This window comes from Cyprinodon tularosa, unplaced genomic scaffold (assembly GCF_016077235.1).
Source record: "Cyprinodon tularosa strain WSP-4 unplaced genomic scaffold, ASM1607723v1 ctg178, whole genome shotgun sequence".
In the NCBI taxonomy this organism is placed as follows: Eukaryota; Metazoa; Chordata; class Actinopteri; order Cyprinodontiformes; family Cyprinodontidae; genus Cyprinodon; species Cyprinodon tularosa.
The window spans coordinates 1,136,915-1,162,972 of NW_024038597.1; the positions used below are offsets into that span (position 1 = coordinate 1,136,915).

Below are 26,058 nucleotides of genomic sequence, written 5' to 3' on the forward strand. Positions count from 1 at the left end.
TTAAAACAAACGTTACTCGTTACTCTTGGCTTCAGTTTAATTTTTATAAATATTTATTTCCCGTCATGTGCTCCATCCAATGCAGATCATTGGCTCCACCCACATCTAGTGAAAACTAGTGTGATTGGATGAGTCATATAACGCAAACACTCATTGGTTAGCTAAAGGAAATCATCAGAAGCAAGCAGGTGTTCTTCAAACTGCTAACGTGAATTGTCTATGCCATGCTACAATGTGGGATTCAGAAAAAGATGTTGAAATGTCTGAAAGGTCGGACACAGGCGAGAGCGTATCGGGAGACGGAGACCAACAAGACCTCCCTCATCCTTGGCCCTATCTCAGAGAATGTTTAGAAATAGTCGAAAAATTGAGCTTTCAGTTCATATAGTGGCATCTGGATGTTTTTTTTAAAGGTTACTTTATACTTTTATACTTTAAGAAGTTTTTGGAGCACATACTTTTACTTGAGTAAAGAGGTCAAGTTGTTTTTAAACTGCAGTATCTATACTTCTACTTAAGTAACAAATGTGTGAAATCTGTGACGATATGATTTAACCAACAAACCGTTAAACTGTGTCTACTTGGATTTATAACAACTTTTAGGTCTACTTAAGTAACAAATGTGTGTACTTTTAAAACCACTGTAAATAGTATAAGCAATAGTAAAACTTAATCTTTTCCCAAATTTCATGTATTACACTGAAAAAAGGTTTAATTTTACTTCAGAAATGCTAGTTTTTACTGAAGCTTAAAAATACAGCGTAGAAACTATAAAGAATACTCTAATAGAGTTTACTGCACCAAAACTCACTTTTTTTGTTTGTTGGTGAGTAACTGAATATCGTGTTAGGCTCCTTGAAAAGGTGGAATATGATGTAATAGTTTTTTAATCCGGTAATAAAAACATTTGAATAACTTCAATCTAGTTTTGCACATATCATTACTTGAAAACCCAATTAGAGAAATAGGTTTTTTGCTGCAGTGTCATTACATTGGAAGAAATTAGATGAATTTGGATAATTTTAAAAGGCAACGCAGAGAATTTATCCAGGCACCAGCGCTACTTTTAACCTGACTCCGCCAGATGGATTTGCTCCGCATACCCATCTGGAAACCTTCCGTTGAAGTAATTTTGGGAAGGGGCGAAAATACTGGTTAGCTGATTGGCCTATGTTGGTGATAGACGGGCCAAATAAACCAATCAGATCAACGAAGCATATGACGTACTAACAGAGCGACGACGAAGAGGAGCCACTTGATAGATCAAACTCTTGCTGAAACCAGTCGGGAGAAGAGCAAAAACATCTTTTCCTCTGAGAAAAGCCTCCAGAGCAGTGTTTTGCTCTTCTTTCAGTGAAGAAATACTCTGTAATTCCGATAAAACTTGCTCGATAGCCACGCTAACGCTAGTTTCATCGGGTGAAGCCGCCATCTTCTTTAGACTGAACTGTCGCGCTTCTCGTTGCGTCACACCTCAACCCGCCTCAAAGCCAACGCTGATTGGACGTTCGTTTGGTGGACGGCTCCAAATTTTCTTCAACCGAGAGTCTCCAGACTGATTAGCGAGTGAAATCTTGAAAGCTCGCGAGATCAGGATGGTCTCACGAGGCTACGCTACTTTTGCCATTTCCTAAACATTTAGCACAAGGCGGTACAAAATGAAGGTGTGCATTATGTTATGATGAAAAGCTCAATAACCAAAATATGTTCCTATAGAATAATTGACACTTTTGTTTGGAAACTTTTTTCATGCCATCATCTTCCGACTTCATTCGTTAGCTTAAGGTTGCTTTGCGCTCTCGCCAGGTGTTTCTACTGGGGCTATTTTTAGCCATAGACGGTTCTCATGCCCGCCCACCAGCACACAAAGTGCATCTTACTGGGATATTCTTCTCCATTCAAAATAGTGGGATTATAGCCACAGGGAAGACGTTGAACCGATTGTAGCCATAATGCCGTAGTCTTCTTCTTTTTCTTCTGTTTTTTTAAAACCATGGCCGTTGCTGAATGTCCTCCCTAACCCCTAAATCTCTCCATCACTATATAGAGTCGGGACTATATAGTGAACTTTATAGTGAACTCAGTTAACTGACCGTTCAGACAGATGATCACTGCTTTTTGCTCCGTTGGTAACGTAACTCTCCTCCACCGCGCGGTGCCTGCGCCATCTTTGTCCCTGGATCGCTGATTGCCCGTTGGTATTACGGAGTTAATGGGAAGCCACCAACCGCCATATTTGTACTCCCTTGTTGGACCGGTCGCAATGTAAACAATCTGTGCGCTACAGCATCGAACAACCATGATTTTCTCATTTTCAGGGGGACTTTAGACTTTTAAAATAAAGAGAAATTCATCACTTTGACACAGACTGGATGTTAGTAGATTACTTTAACTTATGCTGATGAAGATTCTCAGTCATCCAGGTCATAGTCATTCCGTAGTGATTTTGAGTATATAAGACTCAAACTCACTGCCGATCCAGACATCCTGGATGTCTTCCTGGAGAGGTGGCGAAACGTCTTCAAATCTTGGAAACCAAGTCCAGTGGATTGTTTTTGAATATTTACGGAACTTTAACTTATAATAAAAAAATAGGCACTCACATTGCAGTTATTATGAAGTCTCTAAATCATGTAATATAACATATTATACAAACCATCACAATTAAATTAATGTGTTAATGGAGCAGAAGAATAAAGATGAGCCAAAAGTGCTGAGTTGATGATGTACATGTAATATGTATTTATTACATTATTGTTATAACATATAATTTTAAGATTTTACATAAAGACTGAATTACAAGTACATGTCTGTTAATGCTGTGTTTGTAAATTGTGGATGTTTGATGTCAGATACTTTTATACTGCGTCTGTTCATTAGCCTTTAAATCGGACAGATTTACAGTAGAGCTAAATTAATAATTCCACATTAATTGGTAAAATAACAGGAAGCATCAAGTTCATATTTTGCTTTTTGCTCTTAGTCACAACAAGAATCTGATCACTTGAAGAAAACTATACGTATAATTATATATATATGCTGACAGTGACAGTGAAATCTTCCCTCTACAGACAAACTGCTGGTATTTGCAGCCGAATGCTACACAGACATTTTTACTGCACGTCTCTGTGGGGGTGGGGAGTACCAGCATGGCGGACGGTGGCTTCACTGTTTTCGGACAATCAGTAATCCAATGAATAGAGATCAGTGGAACAAACACAAACGGCTGTTCGGTTAGCAATGCTAGCCAGTGGCTAGCACTATGAGGCACTAAGGACGGCTTAGATAATGAACTCTCTCATTTAGTTTTAATAAATAAACCAGCTCTGCAGCAGCAGCAGCTCCGTCCCGCACGCAGGCTGCCATCCTCTCTGCTTTTAATAAATGATCGCTCAGAGCGCGAATGTCTTTCTATCACAGTTCAGACCCGAGTAAACTTGGCATCCAGAGGTCAGATTCCTGCAGGTCGCGGCTCTGCTCCCTCTGTAAGGCCGAGCTGCATCCATCCCAGCTTTAGGCCAATTGTTGGCATAATGCATTTGCTGCCTGGCTTGTTATTAGCCTCGCTAACTGTAATCCTTTTACCTGTTTCAGGGGTGGGAGTGAGAGAGCCTGGATCACTCTGAGCGAGAGCAGGTTGATCTGCAAGCAAAGCTGCTTTGGTCGCTGAAGCACAGAGCGATTGCTGTTTCAGAACTTTAAAATACTTCATATTGGTTCCTGTGGAGCGTAATCAGATCCAGACCTTATAAGTATGTGAGAGGAGGGATTGGCCATCTTTATTTCAGCTGCGGCCGGGCGTTGGAAGGCGTCTGTCAGGCCGTCCACCTTTACCTGTGCTCTTTACCGCCGTTTGATCATCAAACTCTCCGCGCTCCGCTTCCTAAGCGGTGACCTTTGTGATGGCGGTAAAAGGATTGCGTAGGTGGAGAGAGGCAGCTTAGCGTGGGGGGGTTGAAGTCAGGTGTGGGGTGTCTGGCTGTTTGGGTTTTACATATCTGCTTTAGGGTTTATCTGTTGCTTTACTCTCTCTACCAGATATTTCTCTTCAGTGACTTTAGAAGAAATAAAACTAATTTTCCTGCTAAATTCCTAAACGAAGGTCCGTTTGATCCAGGATCATCTGATCAAATCTCTAATAAAAAGGCTTGTTTTAGTGAATGTGATTGACAGAGTTCTGTCAGCTCAGCATACTGCGTCAGGCCCTTCAAAAAAACCCAAAAAGTCTCAATTAAATAGTTTTTTCGTACATAACTAAAGAGATAATCCAAGTTTAAAGTGTTTTTAGAGAAGGGTCTAGCTGCACCTGCAGCAATCTACTCAACGCGTACAAAACACACGTCCCACCCCGCCAATCATTGAGGATATTGACTTGGACGTTATGCCATCTTGGATACAACAGCTTGAGGGATCAGAAGGAAGATTCATTGAAGTGAATCAAACATGATATAGAGGCCTACTGCTAGCTCCTACTAGCAAGGTTGTAGTTGTCAGGAATAGAATTTAAAATCCTCCTTCTCACATATAAAGCCTTAAATGGCCAAGCTCCATCTGATATCAGAGATCTGATTGTTCCTTATGTTCCTAACAGAGCACTTCGCTCTCAATCTGCAGGTTTACTAGTGGTTCCTAGAATTTCTAAAAGTAGAATGGGAGGCAGATCTTTTAGTTCTCAGGCTCCTCTCCTGTGGAACCAACTACCAGTTTTAGTCCGTGAGGCAGACACCCTGTCTACTTTTAAGGCTAGGCTTAAAACTTTCCTTTTTGATAAAGCTTCTAGTTAGAGTGGCTCAGGTTATCCTGAGCTATCTCTATAGTTCTGCTTCTATAGGCTTAGACTGCTGGAGGACATAGGGACCCCTTTTTCATCATTCTGCTTCATTCTATCTCTATTCTCCCACTCTGCAGAATCTGTTAGTTCAATCTCTAACGTTCTGCTCTCTCTGCTTTTTCTCATAGTAGCTTCATCTGGTCTGTTCCTGTTTGGCTGTGACTCCATCCTGGAGAGAAATATCAGCTGTGCTGCTGCCATCAACACCTTTGTTTCTAGATGTTGGAGCTTGGCCTGTTTTCCAGTGTAGTCCTGTTTCTCTGACTGTGACTAACTGGATGTGCTCTCTTCATCCTCTGACATGGGAGCTGGCTCGGAGCTCGTCTGCCTGGCTGTGTGTTTCCTGGACGGGGCCGCCTGTGGAGCTGGTTGACAGTTGCCTTTTGTATCTATGCTTCTTTTTCTATGTCTGCTTCTGTCTCCTTGAACCCCAGTGGGCCTCAGCAGATGGCCGCTCACACTGAGCCTGGTTCTGCTGGAGGTTTCTTCCTGTTCAAAGGGAGTTTTTCCTCTCCACTGTCGCTACAAGCATGCTTAGTGTGAGGGATTGCTGAAGAGTCAATGAGTCGATGCAGTCAGCTGGTTTTCCTTAGATAGAAAACTTTGAATCAATCTGACTGGATGATCTGGTGAACTGGAAAGTGACCTGAGATGACATGATGTGAATTGGAGCTATAGAAATAAACTGAATAGAATTGAAATAATTAAAGTGAATCAAATGTGAACTAGATGCCTACTTCTAGCAAGGTTGTAGTTGGTTCTTAAAAAAGTAATAATAATTTTGTTCAGTGTTGGGATTATAGGAATAGTTCAATCTATGATCAAATTTCTGTATAGTTTTGCTTCGTATTTTCTTTTCTTATATCAGGTAATTTTCCAGGGAGTGCATTGCTTTACATATAAAAATGAAAATGTTAAAAATTACATAAGTTAAAATCCGCAAGACATTCTTGTTAAAATGTGGATCATTCTTAATAAGATGCCTGTCAAATGGACATGCAATGTTTTGTTTTAAAAGCTAATGTGTGTAGTGGACCTGGTGTTTTGTTTTGTTGTTTTATGCACAAAACTACAACAAAACCCAGACTGAATCAGGAAATAAATCAGCGTGATTGGCTGGAAGGAGAGCAGAGATAGTAATATGGGTATGCTGGCCTGATGGGGTATGCTGAGCTGACAGAACACAGGCTCTAACTTTACTAACATCCACCGCTTTAATGTTTACATTTCACTGAAAACTTCTGCAGCTTTATTACGACCTGCAATAATAAAAGGCTTTTTCTCCCCCAACAGCTGTGCCGTACCCCCCGCAGCACAAGCTAACGATGAAAGAGCTATTTGAAGACGGGAAGCCCAACGCTGAGCTGCTCCGCACCCACCTGGTCAAAGAGGGCAGGGTGGAGGAGGACGCCGCTCTGAAGATCATCAACGACGGGGCCAACATCCTCCGCCAGGAGAAGTGCATGCTGGAGGTGGAGGCGCCCATCACAGGTAGAGGCTGCATCATGCTGGGGGGTGGTCGAAGCTTTTTCTGGTGCTGGAGTTAAGTCACTCTTTCTGTTAAGCATAGCTCTTTGCTCTCTCTGTATCAACCAATACGCTGTAGGAGCAAATATGGCTGCACTAAAGCAGCCGAGAGGCCACGCCCCCTTCTCTAAACCACTGATTGGTTGTTTTGGGTCCTGCTGGAAGGTGAAGCTGCGGCCCAAGCAGGTTTTGCTTGAGGATCGTCCTGCTTTTAGCTCCATGCGCCCCCACAGAATGATGCGGCCACCCCCGTGTTTCATAGTGGGGAGACTGTGTTCAGGTAGCTGTGCACGCAGTGCAGCCCAGCTTTGGTCTCATCAGACCACAGCTCCTGTTTTAGATGTTTGATGGTCCGTCTTCTCATGTTTGCAGTTATCGTTTCATTTTTATTTTAGATGATAATTTAACAATCATCTGTTGGATAGAATAATGTTTCAGGATCAAACACAGTTTTAATCTTCTCCACATACTTCTCCCTCACCTGTCTGCTGGGTTCCTTGGTCTTCATGCTGTTTGTTCTCTAACGTTCTCTAACGAACCTCTGGATGCAGAAACTAAACAGCTGGATTTACTCTGGAACAAAATGACTCATGCGTAGACTTCTGAATTTAAAGGTATAGAGAACGATCTTTTATTTCCAGCTGGATCATCTAAATAAATGGTCCATCTAATTGTCAATCATTCTGGTGATATGTTTACGTAAGGCCGTCCTACGTGCTCGTCCCTTTAGCTAGCTTTTTCTGCACATGTGCACTTTCAGAATGATGAAAAAGGGGTCCCTATGTCCTCCAGCAGTCTAAGCCTATAGCAGCAGAACTATAGAGATAGCTCAGGATAACCTGAGCCACTCTAACTAGAAGCTTTATCAACAAGGAAAGTTTTAAGCCTAGCCTTAAAAGTAGACAGGGTGTCTGCCTCACGGACTAAAACTGGTAGTTGGTTCCACAGGAGAGGAGCCTAGTAACTAAAAGATCTGCCTCCCATTCTACTTTTAGAAATTCTAGGAACCACTAGTAAACCTGCAGATTGAGAGCGAAGTGCTCTGTTAGGAACATAAGGAACAATCAGATCTCTGATATCAGATGGAGCTTGGCCATTTAAGGCTTTATATGTGAGAAGGAGGATTTTAAATTCTATTCTGGATTTAACAGGAAGCCAATGAAGAGAAGCCAGGATAGGAGAGATATGATCTCTCTTTTTCATTTTCATCAGAACTCTGGCTGCAGCATTTTGGATCAGCTGAAGGCTTTTAACTACAGTTTGTGGACTTCCTGATAGTAAAGAATTACAATAGTCCAGCCTTGAAGTAACAAATGCATGGACTAGTTTCTCAGCATCACCCCTGGACAGGAGATTGCTCATTTTTGCAATATTCCTCAGATGAAAGAAGGAAATTCTAGAAACCTCTTTGATCTGGGATTAAGCTGCTTGTAAAAGTTTGTTGAAAGTCAAAGAAAGAAAGATATAAAAGTCCTGTGATAAATCAACAGCCAAATATTCAACCCTTGTTTTCCAAAGTTAGAAACGCGACACTGACTCCCTGTGAGCTCCAGCTCTGCCGCTCTGAAGCTGACCTTGACATTTAAAAGTGAACACAGTCTGTCAAAGAGCTCCTCATCAGGATCATTAAGCAGAACCCAGTCGTCATGTTTGGGAGGAGTTGAAACCCGAGGAAGCTCCGTGTTTAAAAATGGCTGTCAAAGCACTTGTATGGAGGAAGTTTGACTGCGTCTTACTGTCCAATCGGTGACGACTCCCATCTTTAAAGGATGAGGAGGCGGGCCTATTGGGAGGAAGATAAACAGATGAGAGTTTAAATGGGAAACCATAGAACATTCCTATCTTATCTTTTAAAGTTTTCTATAATCTGAAAGGTTTCTACTGGCGTGGTTTTTCACTGAAAAGTCGAGGAAAATTTAACTAGAATAAAAAAAACAATCTGAACTTTTCTGTTAACCAATTAGAGACAGGATGTAGTTATGATTTTTGGCAATGGAGCAGCAGCAGTGGCGAAGAACCTTTGTTCAGTTAAATACTCACCCGATCAGTCTGGTGTGTGGTCTGCACGGTCCGCGCTGATTGTTTAGGATAGAGTTGAAATCTGAAGCGACGGCTCCAGGCTGTTACAGCTTTTAGACCCATTTTTATTATTGCAGAGCAGCTTTATTCAGTTCTATTCAGTGTATTTCTATAGCAGTCCAGGAAACACAGCCAGACAGACGAGCTCCAACAAGATTCTTGTTGTCGTAGTTTTGAGAGGCAGACTGTAAAGTCTGCCTCTCAAAACTACGCTGGGAGATGTTTGAATGTCACTTGAGGAGTTTCTCAAAAATCGGGACAGGAACCTCCTTCACTTTTCATAGATTTATATAATATCATAATATCACAAATAGTGAAAATTGTATTTTCTGTCGATGGTACAAGCATTTCTGAAGTGTAGACAGAATCCCTTATTCCCGAGGCCTTTATTTCTGAATCCTTTATTTCCAAATCCCTTATTTCTGAATCCTTTATTTCCAAATCCCTTATTTCTGAATCCTTTATTTCCAAATCCCTTATTTCTGAATTCCTTATTTCCGAATCCCTTATTTCCCGAATCCCCTTTTCTGAATCCCTTATTTCCAAATCCCTTATTTCCGAATCCCTTATTTCCCGAATCCCCTTTTCTGAATCCCTTATTTCCGAATCCCTTATTTCCCGAATCCCCTTTTCTGAATCCCTTATTTCTGAATCCCCTTTTCTGAATCCCTTATTTCTGAATCCCTTATTTCTGAATCCCCTTTTCTGAATCCCTTATTTCTGAATCCCTTATTTCTGAATCCCTTATTTCTGAATCCCTTATTTCTGAATCCCCTTTTCTGAATCCCTTATTTCTGAATCCCTTATTTCTGAATCCCCTTTTCTGAATCCCTTATTTCTGAATCCCTTATTTCTGAATCCCTTATTTCTGAATCCCTTATTTCTGAATCCCCTTTTCTGAATCCCTTATTTCCAAATCCCTTATTTCCGAATCCCTTATTTCCCGAATCCCCTTTTCTGAATCCCTTATTTCCGAATCCCTTATTTCCCGAATCCCCTTTTCTGAATCCCTTATTTCTGAATCCCTTATTTCTGAATCCCCTTTTCTGAATCCCTTATTTCTGAATCCCTTATTTCTGAATCCCTTATTTCTGAATCCCCTTTTCTGAATCCCTTATTTCCCGAATCCCCTTTTCTGAATCCCTTATTTCTGAATCCCCTTTTCTGAATCCCTTATTTCCGAATCCTTTATTTCCGAATCCTTTATTTCCAAAGCCCATATTTCCAAATCTCTTATTTCTGAATCCCTTATTTCCGAATCCCTTTTTTTCTGAATCGTTTATTTCCGAATCTTTTATTTACAAATTACTTATTTCTGAATCCCTTTTTTCCAAATCCCTTATTTCCGTATCCCTTATTTCCGAATCCTTTATTTCCGAATCCTTTGTTCCCGAATCCCTTATTCGTGAATCCCTTATTTCCGAATCCCTTATTTCCGAATCCCATATTTCCGAATCCCTTTTTTTCCGTATCCCTTATTTCCGAATCCCTTTTTTTCCGTATCCCTTATTTCCGAATCCTTTATTTCCGAATCCTTTGTTTCCGAAAACCTTTATTCCTGAATCCCTTATTTCGGAATCCCTTTTTTTTCCGAATCCCTTTATTCCCGAATCCCTTATTTCCGAATCCCTTATTCCCGAATCCCTTTTTTTTCCCCAGAGTCCTTTATTTCTGAATCTTTATTTCTGAATCTTTATTTTTGTCTCTGTACCAGCTAGACCCGGGATCGGTCTACTGAAACAACACTTAATGTACGATTTAAAGCTACAGTGTGTAATAATTACAGGGATATAAAGTCAGAAATTTATTAAATTATACATAACTATGTTATTTATCATCACCTATGAGCTCAGCCTTTTAACCATAATATTTGCGTTGCCTTAGAATTTGTTATTTATAATTACATAGGAGCGGGTCTCGCAGCCATGGAGGCTGACATCTTTGCGCTACGGCAGCGCAGAGCCAAAAAACTAGCGATTGCGAGATCTCCCATTACGCTCGAAAATAACTACGGCAAGTTGAGAGAGATTAACTGAGACGGTACTGAAGAGTAGATGGCAGTATTATGCCTGAGAAGCGTTTAGTCTGCCTGAAACCAAAGAAGAAGAAGAAGCAGGTATACTGCGCCTCAGTAACAAGAAAGGTGAACAAGGCGGCAGGCGTGAGCGCCTTTGCAAACTGTTTGGCCAAACATCAGATGAATGGAGGATCATGCCTACTCTGTATCACAACGAAAATCGGCGGATAACGAACCCCCGTCATCTAAGAAGCGGAAACACGACGAGAATAAACGCAAGCGTGACAAGAAACGGCAAAAAACACGGATCAACATTGGCACGGCATTTCCACGATGGAAGTCACTGATGGAGGAAAAAGGTTTTCAAAGTGACGCTCAAGTTGCCAGTTTTCTCTTCGACAGGTAATTAATCCTATACACACAATTGTCTAATATCACTGCAGTTTTTGGAGTACAGGATGCTCAGACCTGTCTAAAACAATAACATGCTGCGTGATGATGCTGTTACTCTCCAGTATACTTATTCAGCAACGTCCCTGACGTTTCACAGGTAATGATTCAGTAATTTTCTGTAAAATAATTTTCTGGATATATACCTCGGTTACTTCTCTCCGGCTCCTTTGGAGATCTTCAAGCCTTTCCTCCTCTGCTCTCACCCCGCTGGCACCCCTCCCTCGCCTGGCCCTGGCTGCACGCTCACCCCGGCCTCTCTGCCCTCACCCTCTTCCTCTCCCTCTTCCTTGCCTTGTAACCCCCGTGCAACAAACAAGACTTGGACTCTGTAAACGGGGAATATATATTCTTCTAGCGAACACAATCTCGCTGTTAAACTAATGACTACAATTACTTCGTCTGTTTATATCACCATGCAAAGCAGCTCACCAAAACGTCACAACGACGTAGAAAAAATAACGGGTATATTTACTATCTAAAGTCTACATGAAATCTATACCCTACACAGACTAATGAAATACTATCTGTAAAATTATCTATGTAAACAAACCTCATCACTTGAGAAGGTAGGTGATGCGGACGTCGTGGCAGACATTTTGTCCCGTAACGCTCGCCGTACTGTTGGGGGGGAGAAGCGGTGGGGGGGAGACGTTCATGTTGCTGCAGTCTGCAGTCTGGACGTTAGATGTCACTGAAAATTACACACTGTAGCTTTAAGGATAAGGAAAATACACATTTATGCTTCAACCCACTAACTTGATTATAGAATCGAATATCGCTCTGACATCCTGTTAAATGCCACAGATATTCTGCCACTTAATCAAAACCTAAAATGATCGCCTCAGCTTGTGCAGCGATGGTGTTTGTGTTGCAGGCTGTCATCAAACTGCAGTTATTTCTTGTTTATTAGATAGAAGTAGGTCGCCTTTGTTCATGGCTGCCTGTGAAATGCTGGAAGCTCCATACTGAGCAGAAACCTGCCAGAATATATGTTGATTTAATGTGCAGCAGCAGAGATGTTGTTAAATCCCTCCCACACAGAGATCCCTTGTAGGGCTGATGTTTCCACACAAATTACTGCCCTGCTCTTTAAAACACAATTATTTCATCTACAGCCTCGTCCATCAACTTCTATCTATCTTTTGTTATTGCACCTTTTTTCCTGGATAACCTCACTGAGACAGAACCTCATCCTCAGAACAAACCTGCTCTAAATACAAGATTTCTCCAGTTTTGTAACCTAATTACAGGCTAATCCATTTAAAACACGGGTGGAGAGCCTAAAACGGAGATGACTGTAGACTCATTTCCTGCTAATATCGGCCAAAGGCACACCAAACATTTGCTGTAAGCATCATCGTCTCTTTTGATTCCTGGTTTAGGGGCCAGAATCTGTGAAAAATTGAGAAATTAAAGGAGATGAAGTTTCAGATTTTGAAGTGAACATTTAAAACCAAGGATTATTCCTGCCCTGAATATTACGCTCATGGCGCTGAGTATTAGGGCCCGAAAATCTCTAACCTGCTAATGCTCCATCATAGAACATAAACACATACAGTGAAATCTGTAAACAAGTTATTTATTATGTTTATAGCTGTTAATTGTGTTTAAATCTTCCAAAGAAGTGTAATGATCATGTTTCCATCTAGAAGGTCTCATTGCAGTTATCTTCCAGCAGGTATTAGAAACCGAATGATGAAGTTCTGCGTGTTTATCTCTTGGCAGTATGCGGTGACGTTCACGGACAGTTTTTCGACCTCATGAAGCTGTTTGAAGTGGGCGGATCACCCAGTAACACGCGGTACCTCTTCCTCGGTGACTACGTGGATCGAGGCTACTTCAGCATCGAGGTAAGCTGTTGCTGCAACCGACCCACAGTGAGAAGGTCTGCAGGCGTAATCAAACACTTTAACCGTCGGTGAGGTGAATGTGCATGAATCTAATCACCAGTTGGCCTGTTTTGGTTTTTCTTTAATCATTGACATTTAAAAATGTTCTATACTGGGGGTAACCAATTAAAAATCATCGGGGTACGAATAAAGAAAATCATCAACCAGTAAAGGTCCAGAGACATTTTAATTATAATCTGTTACTTTAAACAGAATTTAACACTGAAATAAAACGAGGTTTTTATGCATCCATGTTTTACATTGACTTTTTAAATAAAAATTATAAAAGATAGAAATTTTTCCCATTTTAAAATCAAAATTATTTTTGAAGTATAGAACAACAATCGTTCAGTTTGGTATATAGACAATTTCCTGACTCACTTTTTTTTATGAAACACCTGAACTGAGTGTTTGTTATTGTTTTTTTCTGTCTTAATGAGAGCAGTGGGCTTTAAACCCGGGTTTGAATGGAGACAAAGTAGCAGCAGCAGCAACCCAGACTGACAGCTCATTGGCTCATTTCGATCACGTGCAGCCTGGAGCCGGACGCTCCGGAGGGCTTTACCGTATTAACAGGAGAGGAGGAGCAAGTGACGTTAAGACACTGTCGTCAGACAACTTTCAGTAATTTATAAATGTTTTAAATCGGGTTGGGTCCGCATCTGGTCCGCTAATCCATGACCTCTGTTATAAAGTCTTCCAGCTGCTGGGAGGAAGGATCTGTGATAACGCTCTCTGGTGCATTTAAGGTGCAGCAGTCCAACAAAGATGTTCATTTAGTTAGGATCCGTCTGTTTCCCACCTCCTGCTCTGAGTCCAGAGTGCATCTAATCACAGAGCTGGCCTTCCTGATCAGCTGATCCAGACGCTTCCTCTCAGCTCCAGATAAGCCACTGCTCCAACAGACAGCTCTATAGAAGATGGCTGATGCCACAGCAGTCATAGGAGGTCTTCAGGAGCGCTCCTAAAGACCTCCGTCTCCTCAGCAGGAAGAGTCTGCTCTGACCTTCCTGATCCAGAGCCTCAGTGCCGGGAGTCCAGTCCAGTGTTTATACTGAGAGTTCTGCAGAAATCACTTGGATGGCGTTTCCGTCTCCCTGACAGACCCCACATCAGCTTCTCTGATTGGTTGAAACGATCGTCTAGCTATAAAAGTTCTGATTTTCAACTTCTGCCATCTACGGCGTTGAAACGTGCCAAAGCTCCTCCTGACATTGACCGTTTTAGAATCTGCATGTGAACCAGCTGACGCTCAAAACATGTTACCTGTGATGTGGTTTGTAGCGCTCAGGGGTGCGGGGTTCAACGAGGAGTTCCTGTAACTCTGTGGGTTTACATTACTTGAATCAGTTTTTCTCTTAGTTTTTGTTGTTGACTTTTGTTCTCTGTTTCAGTAAATTAACTCGATCAAGTCTTTTCTAGCGTTCCACGGTACAAATTAGGTGATATAATTATGTATGGTTTGTCCTCATATCATATCGGGTCAATATTGGTGGCGGTCAGTTCTTAAAGGGCCAGTCACATCTTGCCGAATTATCCAGCGTCTGCCTGACATCCCAGAATGCCAGAACACTGAACTTTCTATATATTGTTTTTCAATTTTGGGCGTATACATAGAGTATTCATAATGAGTCCAGAACTTATGACCAACAACAGCCTAACTTATGCATAACGCACGGCAGCGTAATGCCCATGAAATGATGCACAAGCCAGTGTCCTGAGGGGGGCAGCGACGCGCCTGGAGGCGCCTGGCCTGCAGAAAAAGTTACATTTTATTGCGATATTAACTTGCTGCTGTTTACCACCTGCCAAAAAAATAAAAAGGAAGTGTGTTGGTGGTGGGCGTGAACGCAGGGAGGATCCATCACTCACCTTCTGGCTCCCCCTATGATGGGGATGAAGTCTGGAGGAGAACTGACGGTTTCCTCCTGTGAACCCCCTTTATACCAAAACGCTGCCAATACGCCATTATACAGTAGCTGGAAGTTAGAAACACGTTCAGCGCTCGTCTGGAACACGGCAGATACGTTGATATGTGTTGGAGAGAAGTTCTGGATAAGTTACGCAGAAGTTACTCAGAGGTTTAGGATCAGCTAGACGCCACGACTGATGAGGAACTGACACTGAACGGATGATTCGTACTTGATCGACAGCCGATACCGCACCGTGACGTCTAGAGGTGAGTATTGGCATGAGTGTTGCGATTCGATACATGTCGCGATACTTGGGTCACGATACGATATTATCACGATATTGCAGTATCACTATATGTTGCCATATTTTCCCCAGCTATCAAAATCAAATGATGAGATAAAACAGCAAGTGCTGGATATTTTCATCAGAAAATATTGATTAGGTATTATTATCCATGTTGTTTGGGGTTTTCTTCCACTGCGACTGCCTCAAATACAGATTTGGTGCTGCACGCACAGTTAAAGGGCTCCACAGCGCTTTCTGCCAGAGTGGTGGTGCAGAGGTAGCCCATTTTCCCATCAATGTTTTATGTAACCATTTTTTTTAAATCGATACTAAGAAGTGAAAGATCGATATTATATTGGGCAGCCGAATATCACGATATATCACCAAAACGATTATTTCCCACACCCCTAGTGACGTCACAAACCAGTAGGTGGCAGTAGTGTTCTTTGACAAACATGGATGCCTCCAGTAAAGCACATTCAAATGAACATTATTCTAAATTAAAAAACACGGATTATTTATTGAACAGGATGTAAGAATTTCATATTTAAAGTAATTTCAGAAGTTTGAATTCTGAATATGAGCGGACTTTTCCTTTAAAGGGGACCCTTGATTTTACGTTATTACGTCATGTTCTACTCACTCATATGAGTTTTCTGTCAAAAACTCACAAAGTGGCGCATGTATGACATCATCCGCTGAACTGCTGCTAGTTTTCCTCACATGCCTGGAAGATGTCTAGAGCTGCTACCACAGATGATCTCGCTCTCCAATTGAACGATTCAGATTAGCTAGAATGAATAGAAGGGGTAGAGCGTAGCCGCCTGTGGCCCGGGCTGCCTGTCACAACTCCAGTCCGCCGCGGATGACGTCATACACACGCCGCTTTGTGAGTTTTGACTCAAAACTCAAGCCGTTTTTCAATTCACGAGAACGTGAGTACGTACTCGCTTTCTCATTAAGTCCGTTCTTGGCGAGAACGCAGGAAGATCGGACTTGACAAGAACGCGAGCACGCAAGCACGTACGTGTATTGGAACAGAAGCGTACTCGTGACGTCATCACATGCAACGTTCTTTAGCATTTCTTTAACAGTCAAAACTATTTATTCCCTACACAAAACATTTTGAAAACAATATTTTTAATTTCTAAAGCTTAAAAAACAAAAATGACCGAACCGTGGGTATAAAACCAGCAATGGCGGGCCGAATTAAAGCAAAAAAAACGCCATCAGAACGAGCGGTAGTTCACACATAACTAGACCGAGAGAAGTGCACTACAGACGGGGTAAATTTAGCCCTGGCTGCGGTTACCCTCGGAGGTCTGCTGGTCACTCTGGTCCGCTCAACGTCGGACTTTTTTTTTTTTATTTCACACTAACTCTGTAAACAGGCCACACAGGGAGGCTTAAATGTATAATGTTATCGCCTCAAACGATTTCAAAACGTACTTTTGAAGAACAACAGCAGCAGAAAAGGGAATGTTTAACTTAACACTGTGAGCGCTGTCTGGAATCAAGCTGCGGCCGCGGGGCATTCTGGGGAAGCGGTCAGTCTGAAGAACGCACAAGTCTGCTCTGATGCATGCTCGATAAAGAGGGCGGGGCCAGAACAACATCCAGGGATTTGATGCGTTCTCGATCTGGCGTTCTTGAGAATTGGAACGGTACTCGGGCTGAGGCTGATGACGTGTCACGAGTATACGAGAACGCTCAAGAATGCATATTGAGAAACTGCCCCATATGAGTGAGTAGAATATGACGTAATAACGTAAAATCAAGGGCCCAATGTAAAAAAAAAATGGTGTTCCCCTTTAAGGCACTTTAAAACTTTATTTGCCTCCTGTTTTCTGTGGAGTGGATGCTAACTGTGATCTAGCTCTCTGGTTTTAGTGTAGTCCAACATTAAACTAGGGGAGAAACTTTGTGCTGGTTCTGGTGGGTTTTCCTCTCAAATGAATGTTAAAACTTGGCTCTATGACATGCATGGAGATAAAAACTTGATTAAAAATATAAATGTTCTGAATTATTTTAGATAACATACTGTTCTTATGTTATTTGAGTGAAAATCTAGAATAAAAACCTTCTAAGTGTTTTGCTTTTCTGCCCTTTATTTCAATTCTATTCAGTTTATTTCTATAGCTCCAATTCACATCATGTCATCTCAGGTCACTTTCCAGTTCACCAGATCATCCAGTCAGATTGATTCAAAGTTTTCTATCTAAGGAAAACCAGCTGATTGCATCGACTCATTGACTCTTCAGCAATCCCTCACACTAAGCATACTTGTAGCGACAGTGGAGAGGAAAAACTGCCTTTGAACAGGAAGAAACCTCCAGCAGAACCAGGCTCAGTGTGAGCGGCCATCTGCTGAGGCCCACTGGGGTTCAAAGAGACAGAAGCAGACATAGAAAAAGAAGCATAGATAAAAAAAGGCAATTAAACACTAAAGAATGCATGAGGTCATGAAAAGCAAATGTTAGCCGTGTATAGCTGTTTAATTTGACGTCTTATCTGCTTAGTAACCGCATGCAGCTGGCGAAAAATAAAAAACAAAGTGCAGAAAATAAAGGTGTGGCGTTGTGGTTATATATTATAAACCAAACCAAACCAGACCTTCCGTGAAAATGAACATTTTCTTCTGTTTCAACTGGAACTGACTTGAATGGCTCTAAAACCAAACAGACTGAATGGAACAGTTAAAGGAATATCCAGTGGAAGTTAGAGCTCAACGTATGACGTTATATTAATCAGTTTAAACGATGATGGTAATGGTGATGATGATGATTCCTGAAATCACAAAGTCTGTCAATATGGTTTCCTTTCAGATCAGTTCAGTCTGCGGCCATTAATCTGCACAAACTGATCTACATAAGCAGAGGTGTCAGCAGTATTAACGTTTATTACTCAGGTAGAAATATAAATCCCTCTGTTTAAAAACACTTTTGTAGAAGTTAGAGGATTAATTTAAGCTTTTTTAATTAAGTAAAGGATAAAAGTACCATTTTTAAAACTACTTAAAGGTACAGTGGAGGATGTTTTTTTCTTTTTTTTTTTTTCTGGGTGGATCATCTAAAGCAGGAATCACGGATTAGCGGACCGCAGTCCGGATCCAGACCCAACCTGATTTAAAACATTTTTAAATTATTGCATGTGTTTAAACCTCACTTCCGCCTCTTCTCCTGTTAATACGGTAAAGCCCTGGGGAGCGTCCGGCTCCAGGCTGCACGTGATCCAAATGAGCCAATGAGCTGTCAGTCTGGGTTGCTGCTGCTGCTACTTTTAGACACAGCAGGCAAACCTGTGGCAAGCCGGGCGATGGGAAAGAAGGAGAAGACCATGAGAAAAAGAGAGCAGAGAAAGTGTGGACTGCTGGAAGAACTGCGGTGAACTGGTGAAAGAAAAGTGAAATGGCGTGCTCAAAGATGACCCTGCACATTTAGAGGATGTTTGGCTCAACCTGCTGCTGTGAAGCAGGATTCTCCACCATGAACAGAATCAACAATCAATCTGGATCCAGGCTCAAAATGAGCCCCCTGATATGTGCTTGAGAATGGCTTAGTCTCCGGTTAAACCCAGGTTTAAAGCCTTGCAGCGCGGCCTAAAGCCCACTGCCAACATTAAGACAGAAAAAAGAAAGAAAATGAACATCAGGAAATTGTCTATAAACCAAACTGAACGATTGTTGTTCTCTACTTAAAACACAAATTAGATTTTAAAATGGAAAAACTTTACATTTTTTATATATTTTTTTATTTAATAAATCAATGTATAACATGGATGCATAAACACCTCATTTTATTTTAGTGTTAAATTCTGTTTAAGGTATCAGATTATAAATAAAAATGTCTGAGGATCTTAAGTGGTTGATGATTTCGTTTATTTGGACCCGGCTGATTTTTAACTGGTTACCTCTGGTCTAAATAATTGGTCCTCCTAACTGCACTTGGATTTTTTTTTCTTATTTTAAAGGTAGATATCTTATTCTTTTCACAGATTCTCTTATTTACTCAAAAAACAATTGAATAATCCACTAATCTCAAGAAAATCTGTGTTTATAAAGTTTTCTGTTTATGAAATGTACAAAAAAAATGAAACCTGATTTAAACATCAGGCGTTTGATTAAAAACAGCATAAAGAAGAAAACACATGTTCCCTCGCTGTAAAGGCTGAGCTGTTTAGCATGGGATGTACAGTAGGAAGATGATTTAGTGGGCAGGATGCTAAGACACGGTTACCGTGGTAACAAGGAGTCGGTATTGCCTCTTCAGGCAGTGCTTTGCTCCTTTAGGCCAATCGTTTACCAAAGTCTGACATTCAGAGCAGGTTTGATCCATCTTCTCCTCAGGAAGTCCCTCTTTACTCCTGGGGGGTCGTCTGCAGGCAGTAGCTGCTTCCACGTCCAGGTTGGAGTCGCTCGGACTCATTCAGAGTCCAGGTTTCACCATCATTCCTGTCCTCGTCTGACTTCAGGCTCAGACATGAGGAAAGGACAGCAGAGCCCCCCCCCCCCCCCCCCCCCCCCCAGCTCTGATCACAACACTCCCCTAATCTCCCCCTAAATATGAATGTGAAAAACCAAGACGGTTGTATCAGCCGTCCCATTCTTATGTAAATGTTGGCATTAGGTGAGTCCAAGGCTGTTTCCGTGGCGTCGTGCTGCAGCGGCTCTAACAGCAGGCTGCGGTTGCTGTTAGAGGAGTGGGCTGAGAGTGACAAGTGGCAGCTACTGAGCAACGCAGACTGGAAAGCTGCCTCATTTGGACTAAAATGGTGGAAACATTATTGCTTTGACATGAAATGAGCCGGAGAAAGAAAAGCAGATCTCAGTCTAAGTTCATCCTCCTCATGGTGGGAGCTGAAATTAGAGGTTATTTAAAGTCTGGATGCTGAAACCGGAACATGGGTTGGATTTCTCTGTTCAGATTATGTTTCTGATCTGACTCTATGTGACTCTATTTAGGGCTGCAACTAATGGTTATTTAGCAAATTGATAAATCAGTGGATTTTTAAATTTTTTTATTAACCAATATGTGTGTGAATGTGTGTGTGTGTCTATGTATGTATATATGTATGTGTATGTATATAACGGTAGTGTGTATATATATACACGTGTGTGTATATTAGGGATGGAACGGTGTATGAAAACCGTCCGAACCGTTCGGTTCGACTGTCTCGGTTCGGTTCGCGTGTGTTGCGTTCGGTTCATGCTGCTCCTTTTTCTCATAGGCGAAGCGTTTACACTCCAGAGCAGAAGGTGGCGGTACTGCGACCAAAGCCAACCACCAGTAGTAAACAAGAAGAAGAAGAAGCGAAGCAGCGTAGCCGGTGTAGGTACCAGATTGACTCGGGGGCCTGCGCCTTTTGATGACGTCACAATACATAATTGTTTTAACGTTTGCACAATTGCGCAAAACATTTTGATTGGTCTGGACTTACTAAAGTAATTATAGCGGGGTGTAGGTTTTATTCGAAAGCGGGATTGCGGTTTGTAAACGGACAATTTTACGAAGAAATTCTCCATGGTCCCTGCGCCTTCCGATGACGTCACCGAATTCGCCATGGGCCTTGCGCCTCCCGATGACGTCACATTATGGCAACGCCAATCAAACAAACTACATTGAGCCCGCGGTCTGCATTTGTAACGACAATAAATTCAGGAGAATGAAGCTAAAGGGATACAAAAAATAAACTTGTAATATTACAAAACCAAAAACACTACGAATACAAAGTATATTCAGAGATTAAAGTCCCTCTGATACTGTTTAAGTGAGTGAGAAACTGCAGATTTGCCACATTTAAGATGGCGGACGCTCTGACGCATCTCAAAAGGCACAGGCCCCCGAGTCAATCTGGCAGCCCGAGTCAAGCAGAAAAAAATCAGTTGTTATAGAGAATTGTGTGGGTATGGCGAGTGGGAAAGAACAGGAGTTGGAAGACGCGCCAGCAGCACTTTATAGGTCTGCTGTATGGGACCACTTTGCATTTAGAGTGACCTACGATGACGGCGGGAAGAAAGCTGTGGATAAAAGTGCAACAGTGTGCAAGCATTGTGCAACACGTTTTGTTTATGCTAACAGCAACATGACCAACATGTCATGCTAACCCCGGAATCCCTCATACTCCGTCAGCGCTCCGCCCCGCTGCGCTCCAGACTGGCTGCACAAAGCAAAGCCTACAGCCATAGGGTTTCCGTGGATCATTAAAAATAATTACAATTCATAAATTTTTTTGGATTTTTTCATTAATTTCATTAATTTTTTATGGGATTTCGGGGTACACTGGAAAAAACAATCTAAAAATAAGTAGAAATGTCTTAAATTAAGTGTATTTACGCTTAATTTGAGTAGGTAAATGAGATAGTTTTCCAATGGAAAGAGTGTTTTTGCTATTAAATAAGAATAAAAGAAAATTTGATAAAATGCACTTGAAATAAGACAATACAGCTGTGTTTTCTTATTGTAAGTGTAAATTGTCTTGTTCCTTGGCAAAATATCTCTTTTACCTCCTGAATCCAAGATCAAATACACTTATTTTAAGAAAAAAAAATGTATCTAAATTTCGATTTTTTTTCCAGTGTAACAATCAACATATACCGAACCGAAAACCACACATGCATTGTATGTATGTATACACGCATGCATGTTCTGTATGATTATCCTGTAAATTAGTTTACCTTTATTTCAGTGATTGATCACAATAATCTCATTTTTGTTTTGGTTAAATTTGACTACAGGAAAATAATAAAAAGTTTAAATAATAGTTTATTCGTATTAGGATTATCATCAGCCAAGGAGGCCGTTTCACAAAGAGTTTCCTCAACCTCTGTTTCTGTTGGTAACCTTCTCCTCAGAGCTAACCTGGTCAGCAGCAGGTTTTATTCAGTAAACTCTGTGTCCTCCGCTCTCCTTACAGCCAATCATGCTGTTTCATATCCAAATTTAGTCTGATTTTTCTAGTAGTTTTGTGCATAAAAAAATATATATCATTCACTAGGTCCATTACACACATAAGGTTTAAAAAACAAACAGTGCAGGTCCATTTTAGGATGACCTTATTAAAGAATGATTTGTTCTTTTTCACAGAATTAAATATTTATAGGGAGAGGATTAATTGGTTACCGCTGATTTAGACCATTAGAAGCTGTTTTTATGCAAACAGAAACATTTTCTCTGCAGAGAAGAATGAAGGACTCAGGATAGTCTGGGATTGTTTAAGCTGGACTGGTCAGCGATCTCCTCATGCTGTGAGAGAATATAAGCTGCTGTCTTTATGACGCTGCTTCCCTAACATTGTTTTTTTTTTTTTAACCAGTGAGAATCAAATGTAAAGCTGGATGCAGGATGAAATAAAAGATTCATTTCTTATGAGTCTTCTTGTTTTCGGGGGTTCAAGGCAAAGTGGCTGCAGGTTTGAGTGTTTGTCTCTGAATTCGGAGCCTCCCTGCATCTCCTGCTGCCTTCCTACGATCTGGAGCCTCATGCAGAATAAAACCTCCCTCACACTTTCCCACCATTTTCTCCTCAGTGCGTTCTCTTCCTCTGGTCGCTTAAGATCAACCACCCCTCCACACTCTTCCTCCTGCGTGGGAACCACGAGTGCCGGCACCTCACGGAGTACTTCACCTTCAAACAGGAATGTAAGTGCACCACTTTCCTCCATATCCAGGCCGAGCAATCCAACGCTCTCCCGCACACTTTGCACCACTTCATGGTAGCCTGTCGGCGGGGTTTTAGACCGTCTGGGTGAAGAAGTGTGGCACGCAGCGAGCCGTCTGAGAACACAGCTTTAATCAGGATGTTTCAAAGCAGAAACTCAGGCAGGCCAGAGAGAGAGATGATCAGCGTAAAGTAGAGCTGAGACAATCTAATAATAGTAATAATCTAAATAATTTACTAATCGATTAATCGTTAACTGGAGTATTGAGACTAAAGCGCGCCTTTAGCTGATAGAGCGACCCACTTAGAGCAGGAATTATACCAAGATTGTAAATTCACGACCATAAGGCGCACAGTATTATAGGGCGCGGGTTTTATATACAGGTACATGTCCTCTACTACGTTTAAATACCTCTACTGCGTATTTAAAAATAGAGCGGGAGCAAAACTGAGTATGATTGTGCTTTATTCATGTATTTATTACAAAGTATTAATCAAACCTGGGAGCTGGCCGTGAGACAGACACATCGCTAATGACAGAGCGCTGTGATCGCTCCTCTGAAACAGTTTATTGACGCATAAATTAACTTAAAATGCAGAAATCTGCCGGCAGAATATGTTGGCTTTTATTATCCTGGTGCCTGCAGTTTAGATTGTACCAGTTAGTTCTGACGCGCGGCTGAAGAGGCTTTGCTGCTCTGACTGCAAAAGTGAGTCTGACGCGCGTTGGGCGGAGCTACTCTAACCTTTCTTTGCCTTGCAGCTATAGTTGCTGGAATCAGTGGGAATAAAGTAGTTTTAATATGTTTTTAAGTGGGAAAATCCACCTGAAAACTTAATTCAACAGCAGCCTCTGTCCGGGTCGCCTCCTCGCGGTTCACCGCGGCGGCTAAAAGGTGTTTTTCATCAAAATAATCCAAACTTCAGGCAGCAGGATAATAAAAGCGAACATATTCTGTCGGCAGGTTTCAGCATTTTAAGTTAATTTAGACGTCAATAAACTGTTTCAGAGGAGCGATCACAGCGCTCTGTGTCATCAGCGATGTGTCTGTCTCGCTGTCAGCTCCCAGATCAGCTGCTCTGATTGGTTGATTCGGCGCGTCGAGCAGCAAAACTTAAATTTTTCCATCTCGAGCAGCAGCGCGTTTGAATAAAACACAACGCCTGTATGGATGCTAACGTAGTACCTAATGAAGATCAGGTGGATGGATGGATAGATGGATGGATGGATGGATGGATGGATGGATGGATGGATGGATGGATGGATGGATGGATGGATGGATGGATGGATGGATGGATGGAATTTATGGATGGAGTTTAGCAGGCTGTCTCCACTGCAACAATAACAAACACCTCTCCTATTTCAAAAAGTTCTCTCTTTGTTCAAACTGGACATATATATACACGTGTGTGTGTGTATATATCTATCTATATATATATCTATATATAGATAGATATATATATATGAATGTATGTTTATATGTGTGTATATGTTTGTAGGTGTATATGTTTTTATGTACGTTTATGTGTATGTTTCTTTGTGTAAATATGTGTATATACCTATATATATATAGATATATATATATATCTATATATATCTATATATATATATAGATATATATATACACTATATTGCCAAAGGTATTTGCTCACCTGCCTTGACTCACATATGAGCTTAAGTGACATCCCGTTCCTAATCCATAGGGTTCAATATGACGTCGGTCCACCCTTTGCAGCTAGAACAGCTTCAACTCTTCTGGGAAGGCTGTCCACAAGGTTTAGGAGTGTGTTTATGGGAATTTTTGACCATTCTTCCAGAAGCGCATTTGTGAGGTCGCACACTGATGTTGGACGAGAAGGCCTGGCTCTCAGTCTCCGCTCTAATTCATCCCAAAGGTGTTCTATCGGGTTGAGGTCAGGACTCTGTGCAGGCCAGTCAAGTTCATCCACACCAGACTCTGTCATCCATGTCTTTATGGACCTTGCTTTGTGCACTGGTGCACAGTCATGTTGGAAGAGGAAGGGGCCAGCTCCAAACTGTTCCCACAAAGTTGGGAGCATGGAATTGTCCAAAATGTCTTGGTATGCTGAAGCATTCAGAGTTCCTTTCACTGGAACTAAGGGGCCAAGCCCAGCTCCTGAAAAACAACCCCACACCATAATCCCCCCTCCACCAAACTTTACACTTGGCACAATGCAGTCAGACAAGTACCGTTCTCCTGGCAACCGCCAAACCCAGACCCGTCCATCAGATTGCCAGATGGAGAAGCGCGATTCGTCACTCCAGAGAACGCGTCTCCACTGCTCTAGAGTCCAGTGGCGGCGTGCTTTACACCACCGCATCCGACGCTTTGCATTGCACTTGGTGATGTATGGCTTGGATGCAGCTGCTCGACCATGGAAACCCATTCCATGAAGCTCTCTGCGCACTGTTCTTGAGCTAATCTGAAGGCCACATGAAGTTTGGAGGTCTGTAGTGATTGACTCTGCAGAAAGTTGGCGACCTCTTCGCACTATGCGCGTCAGCATCCGCTGACCCCGCTCCGTCAGTTTACGTGGCCTACCACTTCGTGGCTGAGTTGCTGTCGTTCCCAAACACTTCCATTTTCTTATAATACAGCTGACAGTTGACTGTGGAATATTTAGGAGCGAGGAAATTTCACGACTGGATTTGTTGCACAGGTGGCATCCTATCACAGTTCCACGCTGGAATTCACTGAGCTCCTGAGAGCGACCCATTCTTTCACAAATGTTTGTAAAAACAGTCTGCATGCCTAGGTGCTTGAATTTATACACCTGTGGCCATGGAAGTGATTGGAACACCTGATTCCAATAATTTGGATGGGTGAGCAAATACTTTTGGCAATATAGTGTATATCTATATATATATATCTATATATATCTATATATATAGATATATATATATATCTATATATATATATCTATATATATCTATATATATATATATCTATATATATAGATATATATAGATATATATATATATATATAGATATATATATATATATCTATATATATCTATATATATATATAGATATATATAGATATATATATATGTGTGTGTGTGTGTGTGTGTGTGTGTCTGTATATATATCTGTATATGAGTAGGAGTGGGTATTGGGAAAGAAGTCATGATTGGATTTGAATCCCTATTCACATGCCACGATGCGATTCTATCACGATGCATCACGATATTTGAAATATTGCGATGCATCGCGATATTTTCACTGAACACTGTAAGAAAAAGACACAGCCCTTACCAGTGGCTGACTGGCTGTGTGTGATCTGGATTGTGTCTTCAATTGATACATAACTGAAAGCAACTGAATTCATACATAGCTGTATTTATTGAAACGACTTTTGGAGGTGTTGCCATGGAAACAAATACTG

At 41.5% G+C, this 26,058-nt stretch overlaps 1 protein-coding gene across 1 annotated transcript in view; it reads left to right on the forward strand.

Moving 5' to 3' along the window:
- Window positions 1–26,058, forward strand: part of ppp3cca (protein phosphatase 3, catalytic subunit, gamma isozyme, a) — a gene marked incomplete at its 3' end in the record, with an annotated part of 51,859 nt that overhangs the window by 19,831 nt on the left and 5,970 nt on the right. Inside the window, exons 2-4 of the mRNA XM_038281984.1 lie at window positions 6,125–6,322; window positions 12,633–12,757; window positions 22,520–22,631. Of these exons, the coding sequence (XP_038137912.1) occupies window positions 6,125–6,322; window positions 12,633–12,757; window positions 22,520–22,631 (435 nt within the window). The remainder of the gene's footprint in view (window positions 1–6,124; window positions 6,323–12,632; window positions 12,758–22,519; window positions 22,632–26,058) is intronic.